The sequence below is a fragment of the Hemiscyllium ocellatum genome, chromosome 21 (assembly GCF_020745735.1).
Source record: "Hemiscyllium ocellatum isolate sHemOce1 chromosome 21, sHemOce1.pat.X.cur, whole genome shotgun sequence".
Taxonomy (NCBI): domain Eukaryota; kingdom Metazoa; phylum Chordata; class Chondrichthyes; order Orectolobiformes; family Hemiscylliidae; genus Hemiscyllium; species Hemiscyllium ocellatum.
Window position 1 is genome coordinate 34,205,055 of NC_083421.1, and position 15,888 is coordinate 34,220,942.

Consider the following 15,888-nt stretch of genomic DNA (forward strand, 5'->3'; position numbering starts at 1 on the left):
GGTCCTAACTCTTTCATGTGAAAAATTATTTGATCAAAACAGCTCAGATTGGGAGCCCTTCATTTGTGATGGCAGACTACTTTGTTATGCATTAGTTAATGACAGCTGAGTAGTATGGGAAAGCAAGCTCTAAAAATACACAAATATCTTGCTAACTACTGCTGTTGTGCTGCCAGGCCATCCTTAAAGATGTATTGTTGTCTGTAGCTGACAATAAATGAAAATTCAAATCGCAAGACACATAAAAATTGAGTAATCAGGTTTTGTTAGATGTTAATGCCTTGGAAACCACAAATGACTTCAAAGTCTTTTATGAAATAAAGGGAGATACTTAAGGACTCTAAAGCTGCAAACCCACATTTTCCTATCCAACAGTATTTTTTTCTCTCTCAGAGGCCACTTGCAGTTAACCGCCGCCTGATAATTGCCCTTGTTTGTATTGATATTCTCTCCCCGACACCTCAGTAAGAAGGACCCCAGCTTCAAGTGCATAGCAGGGCTGCATTTAACCTCTGTCACTGCACACATCTGCAGGAGATGATTAAAACCAAAGTGTTCACTGTTTACAGACAGCTGAGCAGCAAACATGTGCGGTCTCTTCCAGCTTCTGCCTGAACCCAACTCCTCTTCACTTTTTCGAGGATTTTTCAACTCTTTCCCTCTGTATTGGTACATTTTGTCAGATATCATAGAGTCGTACAGCAAGCAAACATTCACTTCGGTCCAACCCATCCATGCAACAGATATCCAAAATTAATCTCGTCCCATTTGCCAGCATTTAGCCCAAATCCCTCTAAAACCTTCCTATTCATGTACCCATTCAAATGCCTTTTAAATATTTCTGAAAGGGTGCAACCAGCCTGCAACAGCAGCTTGGTCTCTGAGCAAACTATCAACCTTACAATTTTCAACACATAAAATGGAAATCCACCGAAAAGGCATCATAGAGTCATAGAGTCATAGAGGTGTACAGCACGGAAACAGACCCTTTGGTCCAATTCGTCCATGCCGACCAGATATCCCAACCCAATCTAGTCCCACCTACCAGCACCCGGCCCACATCCCTCCAAACCCTTCCTATTTGTATACCCATCCAAATGTCTTTTAAATGTTGCAATTGTACCAGCCTCCACCAATTCCTCTGGCAGCTCATTCCATACACGCACCACCCTCTGAGTGAAACAGTTGCTCCTTAGGTCCCTTTTATATCTTTCCCCTCTCACCCTAAACTTATGACCTCTAGTTCTGGACTCCCCGACCCCAGGGAAAAGACCTTGTCTATTTATCCCATCCATGCCCCTCAGCATCAGTTGTGCACCTCTGAAGTTTGCCCGTTTGCAACTTGGCCATGATAGAAACATCATTTATCATTATTTGCTTAAAACGTTTAATGCGCCAACCATAGTTTGTTGAGGTAGGTGTTGGCTGACAGAGAAAGGTGGAGATGAAGGATGTTCTCTGAATCCTAAACTTACTTCTTGGTGATGGAGGAATTGACACAGTGCTAAATGGGTTAAGATTGGTGCCTGCAGGATCATGGGTCCCACTTGTGAGGGTGGCAAACAAAAATGGGGACCACACTGTCCACTCTGTTCTCATAGCTGAGCTTTCATTTGGAAAGACTCATGGTGGAAAGTTTGCGGGCAGAAATACAAAAACAATATTAAGGTTCTGTTGTGCAGCACAATTGTCTTAAGGCAAAATTATGATTGTTAAAAGCAAGCAACTGGCTTTCTGTGAAAATATGAACATTTTAGACAGTGAAGGCTCAAATTAAAATATCATAAATTTCTCTTTCATTTCCCTCACTCATTGTCAATGAGTATCATTATTCCTGTTTCCTCTCGAATTTGCCAAAACCAATCACTTCCTCAAACCCTTCCATAATTTCACAGCCTTGTCCCTGAATTAAACTAGTTACAGGTCTCTTTGTTCTGTTACTGAATGTAAGTGAGGCAAATATAGAGTCGCAACAGCTTCAATACTTTGAGTATAAGCAGTTCCATGACATAAACATGCCCATTAGAGCATTATTAATATAGCTGGCTAGCACACTCATAACTGCATAAATTGCTCTGGGAGCACAGACAAATGCAAGTAAGAATTACACACAATTCTTAACAGATGCATTGGTTTAAAGTGTAGCTACTCTGTCTTATGATTCATCGTGAATGTGACACTTAAATTGTTTAGTTAAATGTATTACTATCCCTTTTGCATTGCAAAAGCTTTAATATTGTGTAAGTTCAGCTAGGTTTTGCAAAAATTTTTTTAAAAATCTGCTCAGGATTGAATAATTCATTGCTTATGAATCTGTGAATAGCCTTGTCCTAGACATGTCATTCATACTGTGAATTGTATGATTTAGCTTGTAGCATTCTGTTTCTTTTTAAGATCTACTCTGAGTTAAGGAGTAAGTTAGACCATGATAGTCAGCCAAACAGACCAGAAAGAATCTGCTCGGAGAAAGTGAGGACTGCAGATGCTGGACATCAGAATCAAAAAGTGTGATGCTGGAAAAGCACGGCCAGTCAGGCAACATCTGAGAAGCAGGAGAATTGACATTTCAAGCATCAACTCTTCATCAGGAAAGAATCTGTGTCAACTTGTAGTCTCAGTTGGGATACCTCACAACAACTGGAGTAGTGGTTGGTTTGCTGCAGTTGGCCTAACCAAGAATAGGTTAGGAGAGGAACAACTAACTGGGATTTCCATACCTGGTCTCACAGTCAAGTGAGACCTGCTGCAATCTTTGCCTTATGAAATTTAGATCAACTTTGTGTGTGAAGACCTTCATATTTGGATAGCCGACCAACATGCACAGCCTAGATTCTTGAATTTTGGATTTGATTGACATCATATCCACATATGTTCGCTCTCTTCACCTCCAATGATCAGTAGCATCCCTCCACTCTGGAGGCTCCCTGCCTGTCTTCCTGATGAAGGGCTTTTGCCTGAAAGATCAATTTTCCTGCTCCTTGGATGCTGCCTGACCTGCTGTGTTTTTCCAGCACCACTCTGATCTAAACTCTGATTTCCAGCATCTGCAGTCCTCATTTTTGCCTAGTAATAATAATATGTACCATTTACAAGATGCACTATTGAAATTCAGTAAGGCCCCTTAGGTAGCACTTTCCAAACTTGAGGATGATAATCTGGAAGAACAAGGGAAGCAGATACTTTGGAACAGCATCACCTGCAAGTTCCCCTTGAAGCTACACACTATCCTGACTTGGAAAAGTATTACATTCCATCGGTGTTGCTGGGTCAAAATTCTGGCGCTCTCTCCTAACGAGCATTGTGGGTCAACCTACACTAAGTGCAGTGGTACAAGAATGCAGCTCAGCAAAGCCTCCTGGAGGGCAAAACAAAGATCGACAATAAATGCTTGGCCAACCACCAAGAAGCCGACTATCCATGAATAAATAAAAACAGACAGTCAAGATGATTTGCTTTCGCATTGGATGCCTTGAGGAAAAATGTGGAGAAAATTGTGAAGGTTTGGGGCAGGGAATCACTTAGATTTTTCCCTTCTCCGTCTGATATTTATATCTCCAATTTGTATGTTTTATCATCTTTACTGCCTTAACTATGGTGCTTAAAAATGTGTTGCTGGACAAGCACAGCAGGTCAGGCAGCATCCAAGGAACAGGAGAATCGATGTTTCGGGCATAAGCCCTTCTTCAGGGATGAGGAGAGTGTGCCAAGCAGGCTAAGATAAAAGGTAGGGAGGAGAGATTTGGGTGAGGGGTGTTGGGAATATGATAGGTAGATGGAGGTTAAGGTGAGGGTGATAGGCCGGAGAGGGGTGGGGGCGGAGAGGTCGGGAAGAAGATTGCAGGTCAAGAAGGTGGTGCTGAGCCTGAGGGTTGGGACTGAAAAATGGTAGGGGGAGGGGAAATGAGAAAGCTGGAGAAATCTGTACTCATCCCTTGTGGTTGGAGGATTCCTAGGCAGAAGATGAGGTGCTCTTCCTCCAGGCGCCGTGTTGCCATGGTCTGGAGATGGAGGAGGCCAAGGACCTGCATGTCCTTGGTGGAGTGGGAGGGGGAGTTAAAGTGTTCAGCCACGGGGTGGTTGGGTTGGTTTGTGCGGGTGTCCCAGAGGTGTTCTCTGAAACGTTCCACAAGTAGGCGGCCTGTCTCCCCAATGTAGAGGAGGCCACATCGGGTGCAGCAGATGCAGTAAGTGATGTGTGTGGAGGTGAAGGTGAATTTGTGATGGATATGGAAGGATCCCTTTGGGCCTTGGAGGGAAGTGAGGGGGGAGGTGTGTGTGCAAGTTTTGCATTTCTTGCAGTTGCAGGGGAGGGTGCCGGGAGTGGAGGTTGGGTTGGTGGGGGATGTGTCCCTTACCTTAACCTCCTTCCACCTACCGTATTCCCAACGCTCCTCCCCCAAGTCCCTCCTCCCTATCTTTTGTCTTAGCCTGCTTGCACCCCCCCCCATTCCTGAAGAAGGGCTTATGCTCAAAACGTCGATTCTCCTGTTCCTTTGATGCTGCCTGACCTGCTGTGCTTTTCCAGCAACACATTTTGATGCTCTGATCTCCAGCATCTGCAGACCTCACTTTCTCCTAGTTGATCTTAACTATGGTGCTAACAGGAGAAAGTGGGGACTGCAAATACTGGAGATCAGAATCAAAAAGTGTGGTTCTGGATAAGCACAGCTGGTCAGGCAGCTGCTGAGGAGCACAAGAGTTGACGTTTTGAGCATAAGCTTTTCATCAAGAATGGAGCTAACAGTGTAACAGTTAACTTCAAGCTAACGGTATGACAGATAAATTGAAATATCTTATGGTCTACAAAAGCAAAATGGCATTCCTGATGAAGGGCTTATGCTCGAAACGTCGAATTCTCTATTCCTGAGATGCTGCCTAACCTGCTGTGCTTTGACCAGCAACACATTTGCAGCACTTAAAAAAAAGACAATATACAATATAATATGAAGAATAACAAAGAGCTGGCAGCAGATTTGAAGTAGTAATTCAACCTAGCAATTCTGATGACATTTGTAAATTGCTTGAGCTTCACTCTCGAGGTTTATTGCATCATCAGGACAGTTCAATTGAATTACTGCCTGTAACTTGCTGCCAGCCATTTATTATCCTATGTATCGTATTTATTTGCCTCAGATGGGAAGCTGAAGCCACACTTCTGTCATAACATCACAAACATCTTTTATAAACAATTTCGGAATAAAGCCTGTGAGGGGGAGGGATAATATGCAAAGTTGTCAGGAGTAAGAGTTTGTCCCAATTTTTAAGATAATCTGCACTGTCAGTGTTTTTCCCTTCCTCTTAAATATCTCAAGCTGCGTTAATTTGGAGAGGTCTCCTGTCATTTCTCTTCCTCTGACTAAAGGCATTGTAGAAGTTTCAAAAATTATTGTTATGGTTCAATTTGACATATTTCAGAATGCATTCGCACAGGTTGAGAGAAAAGAATACAACCATTTCTCTCCAACCTGAGCATACAAACAAAAGCTTGAACAATCATATTGCTACTTAAGAAAGGTATATATTCTTAATGTATACAGCATTCCAATCATAGTCAAATTCACTTCAGAACAGTACACAAGGTGATTTGTTTTCTTTTTTGGGGGGGTCCAGTGCATGTCATTACATGGACAAGTGAGGTTGCTCAGATTAAAATGATTCTGATTTCAGCTCCTTTGCAATAAGAAACCTCCCGCCATTTCCCAGTGAATGAGACGTGAAAATGACATACACAGGGATCTGGGCATACAGGTCCACAGATCCCTGAAAGTGACAACATGGGTGGATAATGTGGTCAAGAAGGCATACAACATGCTGGGGCATCAAATATAAAAGTTGGCAAGTTATGTTACATTTGTACAAACCCTACTTAGGCCACTTTTGGAATTTCAGCAAAACAAAGGGGAAATTATCTGTCATCTACATCCAGTTCTTGTTGCCACACTATCAGAAGGACACGAATGCTTCGGAGAAGGTGCACAGAAGGTTTATCAGGATGATGCCTGTTCTAGGAGGCTTTAGTTATGAGGAGAGGTTGGATAAACTTGGATCATTTTGACTAGAAAGATGGAGGCTGATACATGTCTACAAAATTGAGAGTCATAGATAGGGTGGATAGTCAGAGACTCTTTTCTTAGGGTGAACAGGTCAACTACAAGAGGGCACAGGTTCAACGTGAGAGGGGGCAAGTTTAGGGGAGAGGTGTGGGGAAAATGTTTCATCCAGACAGAGGTGGGTGCTTGGAACGCACTGCCAGTAATGGTAGTGGAAGCAGGCACATTAGCAATGTTTAAGACATATCTTGCTAGACACATGAATTGGAGCCAACCAGAGGGATAGATACCATGCATGGGCAATAAGTTATGATTAGGGATTGGCGCAGGCTTGGTGGGCCCAAGGGCCCGTTCCTGTACTGTATTGTGTTGTAAACTGTAAGGCAAAGCATGAGATGTTACCAGGGGATGAAAATACAAGTCTAATTGTTGAAATTTACAATGGTGAATGAATTTTTGGGGTGTGATGGCCAGGAATGTAAAATCTGCAGTCAGCCTGCAGCTCCTGTCAGCATTCCAAAGCCAATAATGAGTGTGCAACCACACACTTACCATGTTCCTGCTGAATATGAAGTTGGTTGCATTCTCCCAATGACTTGCTATGAAAATGGGCTAGAAAGCATCAAATGGAGCCATGTGGATCGTAGGTTTGACCTTTGACCTCTGCTAAGGTGGGTGAATGGGGAGAAAAACCTCCGTGGAGAAAACCAAAGGAAGCAGTAAATGGGAAAAACAAAAATGGATGACATGTCTCACTGGGGTCTTTCTTGTATCTCCCTCAAGACAAATTAATCATAACACTGGCCAAACTGTGAGCAATCTGGCTTCTTACTGTGTCAAGACAGGGAATGAACTCTTGTGAGTGGGTGGAGATGGAATGAGGAGAGAATGAGATGTAATTTAGAAAGAAATAAAAGCTCCAGTGCATAAGAAGGGTTTGTGCAGTAAACTGAATAAATCTTGACTGCATACAATAGTGAAATTTGAATAATACTGAATCAAAAACTTGTGTTTTACGCCTCTCCTTATTTATAATTCCATTGAAGTCACTATCGCACAGTCAAAATCTATCTAAGAAAGTCCAACAGTAGGTTTTGTGGAGTCAAGTGATTTTTTTTTGGCTCTTTGAGTGTTTGTTGTAACTAGACTGGAACAAGATTTAATAAATGGCGGGGTCAAGGGTTAAAGCTGCTCCTGTTAGAAGAGTTCCAGCAAAACAAAGGGCAGATTATCTGTCATCTTGCCACGACAGAAGTGGCCCTCACGCAAGCATCACATAAGGGCACTTGAGGTGGCCAACACAGAATGTTTTTTTTTGAAACCAGGATGTTAAAGCTGAGGAGCGGTTCTTACACCAATGTGTCACTCATTGGTTTCCTGAAACGTGTGTGGGACTTTTTCCAGCTTTCAACTATAGGTGTAAGCCTCTCCAATTGGATTCTTGGTAAACAGCAGACTACCTGGCAGATGATCAGTTTAGGCATTGGGGAATTGCACTGAAAGGATAACAAACCAGGAAAGGGCTTTTCTTTTCCTTTTGACTAATGATCAGTATTTAGCGCTCTTTCTGCATGTTTTGCTCTGCATTACAGATCAGCTGCAAGTGAGAGGGTTATTGAAGTAGGATCCAAATGTAATAATAATGAGAATTTTAGATTCTGGCATGGTGGCTCAGTGGTTAGCAATGCTGCCTCACAGGACCAGGGACCCAGGTTCAATTCCAGCCTTGGGAGACTGTTTGTGTGGAGTTTGCACATTATTCCAGTGTCTGCGTGGGTTTCCTCTGTGTGCTCAGTTTCTTGTTACAATCCAAAGATGTGTAGGTTACGTGAATTGACCATGGTCAGTTGTCCATGGTGTTGGTACATTAGTCAGGGGTAAATGTAGAGGAATGCATCTGGATAAGTTACTCTTGGGTTTGTGTGGACTTGTTGGGCCAAATGGCCTATTTCCACATTGTAGGGAATCTAATCTAAATTCTAAGATGGATTTACTTAATAATTTCCTATTTTACAGCATAACTTTTAAAATCTGTGCCAGGATACAAATGGTCTGTGCCCAAAGGAAATTGATATATATACTTTCAAATGGGATTTGGTTTCAATTAACTACTATCTAAATTGTTTAATGTAGACACCTTAATATTTAACAAATTCCATTGCCTTGTTTTCAATTTGAGGCGATTTTTTTTTCAGTGGGACTAGTCTAATATACACCATATTTTGCTATTGCCTTGAAGTACAACTGTTGTAAGTCGGAGAGCTGTAATGACTGTGACTTACCAAATGGATACAAAATGGGAACAAGCCCTCTTTAATGTCAAATGCTGATTCATTTGGAAATGGTGTTTATGTGCCTAAAGCATTCCTCTTCCAAATTTCATCACTCATTGAAGTACAGAAGTACACAGCACTGTCACTTTGATCCTTTCAGTTCACAACCCTTCCAGAGACATAACATTGTTACCATTCTTCCCAAGCAGGTGGGGATCTTTTGTATATTAGTTTACCATTGAGCCTCTATCATACGATGCAAGTCCCTATGCTAAGGACAACTGAAGTAATATGATACTCTCACTTACAAAGCGAAGGAAAATGGCACTGAGGTCAACGGGCAAGTGACAAATCATTGTATTATCAATATTAATTTCTACAGCCTCCAAGTTTAGAAGATCAAAAACAATTACTTCACACTGGAACCCCAAACAAACTAATTTGGATACGCAAGGGAAAATCACTGTTGATGTCTCCAATGGAGTGTATTGTAAAGTGGCTCTATATTCCTGTTATTCTTTTGACAATTACATCAATTAAAACAGCAACTAATTGGGAGTGTGGTGACTACGATGAAAACATAGTTACTTCTGCAGCTTCCATGTTCTTAATTCTTCTTAACAGGTAAACTGTTACCAGTTACAATAGCATTGCAAATATACTGAGTAGCTTATTCACGTGAAAACCAAAGTAAATGCAGGGTTTCAGGCAAATGCAAAACAGATCCAATCACACAAGTATTTAATTGCAGTGCATTTGGGAGATGAAATATTGAAGTACAGTATTCTGGTGAGAGCAAAAGCAAAAGATGTGCCAACATAACCTTGCTCTCAAATATGTTACAAACATTTCACAATGAAGTGTTATGGTTTTTGCACGTTATATCATGGCAAATCATATTTTGAGCATAGTAAAATCTGAAAATTTGCTTTATAATGGATTGCCAGTAGTTTTTTGGAATGAGAGGTTAGGATAGGGAGTTATTGGAATGTTGTTGTTCAAAGGAAAAATGTTACCTAGGCCACTGGTAATGTCAGTCTAGACTTGGAGTTTAGACTCAGTACTGTATCTTGTATTTAAACTATCATAACTCAGAAGAAATCATCTCACAAACTAAACCAGATTGATGGGGGCAAACCCTATTGCATACTAATCATTTGTTTCAATTGTTTTAACATCCTCCATGAACAGTGACTTGGCCCTTGTGGTGGAATAGGAGTGGCCCTATCTCTGGGACAGAAGGCCTGGATTCAAGTCCCATCTACCCCGGACATGTGTCCTAACACCCCTGAATAGATTGATTGAAAATATCTATGAACTGTTTTAAAGTGTGTAAATTATTATTTTGTAAGAGTCTATTTCCATTTGGAATTCTACAATCAACAGAGAGACTTTCATTCCACTAGTGAGCACTGGATACAACACTCAGTAACAGGGCAAGATGTGCAATATTCTGACTGGCAATGAAACAATTTGCAGTCACTCCAATTCTCCCACTGCACCATTCCTCCACCACTATCAGTGACATTTTAAACAATATCATTCCAAATCATCCAAGCAACAGCTTACTTATGTTTGGTACACATGCCTGATGAAGGGCTTTTGCCTGAAACATCAATTTTCCTGCTCCTTGGATGCTGCCTGACCTGCTGTGCTTTTCCAGCACCATTCTAATTTAGATTCTGATTTCCAGCATCTGCAGTCCTCACTTCTGCCCTGCAACAGTGAACTATGGCCATTCCTAAAAAGCCAAAGGGACTCCAGTAGGACTTAAACCTGTTTCAACAGTGAAAACATGTATGCCAGAGTATATTCATTAATTTCCGGTTCAGTCTCACAACAAAAGCCAAAAAATGACTATGATGGAAATAATCTGTACCCACTTATACCATCAAAAATTCTCCCTGTGGGGCACGCAGTGGCATATGGAGTATACACCAATTAAAATGCATCTTTTTAATGGGAACATTTACTTCAAAAGGAATTTGCTCAAGCTCAATTAATTTCTCTGAGTGTTTGCTTAATAGGAACAATTGGATACATGGAACATTTTGCTCACTCCGGCAGTGTACCCATTAATGTTCTAAGACAGATATTTGAAACGTGCAATTCATTCCTTTCGGTGAATATAGGAACAATTGGAAATAAGTCAAATAGTTACACTATCTGGCTAGACTTTTATTCAATTTTATTAGCTTGAGAAGTTTTCACAAAATCTATCCAGTGGTATGATCAGAAGGAAGTCACCACATCAAAACTGGGTAAGCAGGGACTGGTCTACTCTACAAGCTGATGCTAGGTATGGATTGGCAAGAAATTAAATCTCTAGAAATATCAAAATAATTACAAACTAGATAAGTTTTCCTTTTGTTTCACCATTCACTGTTTGCTGCCTCCAGAGAAAGAGCTACACAACGAGAAGAGATCAGCGTTCAAAATCATTAAGTGTGCATTTTATTCTGTTAACATCTCCTAAAACACTTCAGTGTTTGTGTCATACACACCTTGAGTTCTATTTCTTCGAGCTTCTAATTGTTCTCACTAAACCTCTCCGTGAGTGGTGAAAGTAAAAGCCAAGTATAACCGATCTTTCAAATGATAGACCTTGGAGATTAAAATAATGGTGTCTGTAAATCTGCACAATAGGGAGGTATGCTTGAAGAGTTTCAAAATCTTCATGTGTCAGCTCTACACCTTTGAGGTTCTTTGATTGCTAGGCACATTGAAACAGGAGTAGCCATTCAGCCCCTGGAGCCTGTACCACCATTAATTCCATCATGGCTGACCTGTGGCCGAACTCCATATAGCTGCCTTTAGCCAATATCTCTTCATATCTTTGCCTAACAAAATGCATTTACTTCATAGTTAAAACTATTGCCATCCACTGAAAGAGAGGTCTAACATCTACCATTGTCTGTGTGTAGAAGAGTTTCTTTACATCTCTCCTGAGCAGTTTGGCCCTAATTCTCAGCCACTGCCCCTGGTTCCGGAATCTCCATCCAGTGGAAATAGTTTTTCTTTGTCTATCCTGCCTTCTCCTGTTAACATCATGAAGATTCCAATCAGATCATCCCTTAACATTCTAAATTCTATAGAAAACAAGCATAACTTTTGTATTCTCTCCTCATGACTTAACCCCTGAAGTCTCAGTATCATTCTTGTACGCCTATGTTGTACTCCCTCCCAATCCAACATATTCTCCCCAAGGTGTGGTGCCCAGATCTGCTTGCAGTGCTTCAAGTGGAGTCTAACCAGGCTGTCTCTAGTGCTATAATTTCAATGATTCTTTGATTCCAAATACTTTGCTTGAACAACCCTTCTAATAAATTCCAAATCTAGATACAAACAAAAGCAGAAAGTATAACACTTACTCCTTCAACTCCTCCCTCTTTGCTGTTGAAGGCCCAAACACACTTTCTAGATAAAGTTGCATTTTACTTATATTTCTTTCAATCTATTCCACTAGATTTGCCCGTCACAAAGCAATCTCTTTTACACAAGTTCAACCAAACACAGACTGGGAACATGTCCATTCTGTTCATAAGACTGACCCTGACCTTTCAGTTGTTTGTTGTCATGTTGACATTTCTGGGCCTGCTGCAATATTCCAACAAATTATTCAACAGTCTCAAACTGAAGGAACAAAACCCCATTTGCCACGTTGGCACATTACAGCCTTTAGGCTCAACACAGTGTTCAACAACTTCAGAACATGGCCTCTGTTGATTTCAAAACCAACTTTCCCCATCCTGACATGGAACAATACTTCCATTCTTTTACTGTAAGTGGTTGAAAACTCCTGCAAGTTCTTCATTGCCAGAACTCTGGGTGTACTAGTACTACAAAGACTGCAGTGGTTCAAGCAGGTTCATCGCTATGATTTTTATTTTGAGGACAATTACAATTTTTTATTTCTCCTATGGTGGGATTCAAACCTAGGTCTCCAGAATATTCCTGGGTCTCTGAATTAACAGACCAGCAATAACACCACTCAGCCATCACCACTCTACACCTCTGCTACCCTCAATGCACAGCTGCACAGCAGATCCCAAGAATTTATAGATACATATGTTAAAAAATTGCATTTGCTCAATGATTAGATATTCCATACTTTTCACTAAATCTGCACCAAGTCAAATTTCATGATATTCACCAAAACTGAAGATAATACTGTCATGCATTAGCCATTGGAATTGGTGCATCATTCAAGTATTTGACAATGGAAAGAACCTTTCTGGTGTCCACAATTTTATGGGCCCACGCCAAGGTATATGCGAATGGGTACGGGTGGTTGACAAGGGTGAGAAGTAAGAGGTCAAGCCAGTTCATGGGCTCTTTGACACTTTTGGGTGCACAATTAACTGCCACTTAAATGCCTCATTGTACCTCTCACATTGTGCCTCTCACACATTGAGGAGAAATGTGGGCAACCCAGTCATTTTGACAGCTGCCATCGGGCAGAATGAGAATCATAGTCTTTGGTAGAGCTCCTGCATTCATTGATGTTAACGCCCTTTAAGGCTCCCAAACCCCTAACCTCCTCCCCACCTCAAACACAATTCCCCAGCCTGAAGCAAAGGTCTTCACGTCAGACTGCTCAACAGTTCTCGAGAGCAGGACATCTTGTCTCTGAGGAGTGGAAGTCACATTTTGATTAAGTAAGGCTGCTCAGAGTGTAATGCCTTTATGGAGCAGCCAGATTTCATGTCTACAAACTGTAATTATAAATCATGGGCTGGAGAGTGGAGAACAGAATATGTAGCCATAAATCCATCCCATTTCTTTACGCATGGTGAATGAATATGCATCTCAGCAAATATTGAAATTCAGAAATGACAATGAACACATATGCCTTTGTTGTACTACGTTCTCCTGAGAATTTTGTTTCAGATAGTCACAAAATGGGGTTGTATGTGTTGAGTGTGTTTGTATAGCTGTCTTTTCTCAGCTATTTGAATGACAGTATTGAGACCATGTGAAATGAACCAAGTCAATGCCTACATACAATGAGCTAAGTGACCTGATGAATGCATGGAGCATTTGATCTGTTACAATCATTATTTCAAGGCGATATTCACTAAAGACAAACATACAATTTTGAAATTTTCTTTACCTTTGTTGCAGCGGGGTGACCAATGATCACCCATCCAGGACAGGACTGATCATCATGGTGTGAAACAGTGACATTACTGGCCCACTGATCCATAAAACCATTGGGTGTGTAGAGACCACAATCCCGTACGCTTGTCATTTTCTCAAAGTCTTCGCAAACACCATCGCCGTCATGGAAATAACACCTGCTTGGTTCATCTGTGGAGAAAAAGACCACAGTGATCATAGATCAATAAAATGAATGAATTTACTTCAGTCCCTGCTGTTTTGCACACTATTTTTCCTTTTTCTTCAGACCATGAAAAACTTGTTTCCTTTTTGCAAAAATCTATAAATCTGTTTGCTCAGAAAGGATGTTACAAAATTATATCTGGAAAGTAAAAATCATAATTAAACTTTGAGATAATGCAAACAAGCTGCCAAATATGACTAAACTCCAAAAGTCCTTCACAAAAATAAGTTGCCTGCCTTTTTTACTTTTAGTCATGCCTCTGAACCTGCAAACTAGAGGCTCATGGTCACAGGTCCAAATGTTGGGGTCAAAACAGCTAAAATCAGGGCCAAGTCATTTTGTTGCACAGGTCACCATAAATGTGCGGATAATAGTATAATACTTGGTGGAAGAAAAGTCTTTTAATATATTTACGGCAGACTACGGGAGATAGATTCTTGCTGAACAAGATCTTAAAAACCTTTTGGGGGAGTCAGGAATTGAATTAATCCAATCAGCCATGATCTTACTGAATGACAGAGCAGGTCAGATAAGTTGAACAGCCCGCTCCTGCACTTAAGTCACATGCTTGTATGTAACGTTACCTCCTTGCTTTTAGTAAATTTAATGCAAATTTAGTTTCCTTCCACAGAAAGAACTTTGTTCCCATACGTCTTAATCATAACAATTAACGGATCATTGTAATATGATGAAATAACTTAATCTTTAAACTATGTACTAACAAAACACCCTAAATGTTAATCTGACTCATTGAATGGTACAAGGAATTGAATTAAACATTTCAGATTTATTCTGTCCCCGGAGCCCCTTTTAATAGCAACAAAGTAATTCAAACTCTCTTTTTGTTGCTCGGGCTTGCAGAACTTTTGAGGATTGCATTCAGCTTTCTCTTGACTTTTCCCATTAAAAATTGCTAATCAGTGTCTTCAATTCTCATTGAACTAATAGTTTAGTATTGAAAGATTCTGAAATGGCAACTCCTGATAAATTTGTGAGGCCTGCTCTGAGGTAAAAACAGAGTGGAAGAACTTCCAATTTAACTGCAAAATCAGCCTGCCCCCATTCAACAGGAGAATACCTTGTTCTTTCTTCCCAGTTTTGAGCTGACTTCCCTGTATGGAACATCGGAGCAAAACAACAAACCAACAATGGACATTCATTTTTGCTAATGTTGTTTTGAGACTAATATGTATAATGGGTTTTTAGACTCTGGTATTTTCCTCTGAAAATAGAAGTAGAACTATCTGATCACTGGTTTGCTTCTTTCAGCATTAGATGGTACGAAGTGATTTTCCACTCTTGAAAAAGAATGTGCAATTCAGTCACCTGCTGCGTAAAGGCGCCCATGTGCTAAATATAACCCATTAAAGTCAACTGCATGACAGGAAACATATTTGCAGGATATAGACTTATCTATGTCACCAGTCATCCTTGTGTTAAATATTCACATTTACCTATTCGTATCAGTAAGAACTCCTATTTATACAATCTGTTTTGAATTGAAGGAGCACTGCAAAGTTCACAAAGTTTACACCACTGATGAAAGCCCCTCATCCTCTCTTCCTGTTTTCAAACCAAACTTGAAATTGATTTTCGTGTAAATGTCAAGCTAGCCTTGTATTTAAATTGTTTCCCTTGCTCCTATGTGCAGAGTTTGTGCCAACACTAATGCTGGTTGCATAAAAATAAACGTTTTAGTAATTGACAATGTAGACAATCTTATTTTTAAGTGGCTGTTTTATTGTAGTTTGTACCATGCTCCCATATTATTGCTCTCTCTGGTAGTACATGTGAAAGCACAGGCTGAGATTAGTAAATACTGAAACAGTCAGGTATTTGTACACACATAAATACTTTTTTTGCACAATTCTACAACTAGTCAGGAAAGGACATTTAAAAGTCCAAAAAAGTTTTGTTTTCTGCCATTCAATGGACATTCTTTATATTTTGTTTGTCATACTGGACTTTTCCTTAATTTTCTGCATACATTTTTGTTTTACAAACTCAATACATTTTCTACTTAGTTTCATGCAGTGGTCATGATTACTACCACCAAGATCAATTTCTACAATGGTCAATATGAAGATACCCAAGATTGATTGGGACCCCATTCTCCAATTTAATCCTTTAATCACTGTGTACTACGGTTGTAGTGAGTGCCAGTTATAAGATGCACAGCAGAAACATGGTAAGGCTTCTGAATTAGCACCTCCCAAACTTG

The 15,888-nt window shown here is 40.4% G+C and overlaps 1 protein-coding gene across 1 annotated transcript in view; it reads right to left on the minus strand.

Annotated features, from left to right (window-relative positions):
* LOC132825648 (pappalysin-1-like) overlaps nucleotides 1–15,888 on the minus strand; it is a 326,796-nt gene that overhangs the window by 183,329 nt on the left and 127,579 nt on the right. Inside the window, exon 10 of the mRNA XM_060841017.1 lies at nucleotides 13,437–13,633. Coding sequence (XP_060697000.1) covers nucleotides 13,437–13,633 — 197 coding nt within the window. The remainder of the gene's footprint in view (nucleotides 1–13,436; nucleotides 13,634–15,888) is intronic.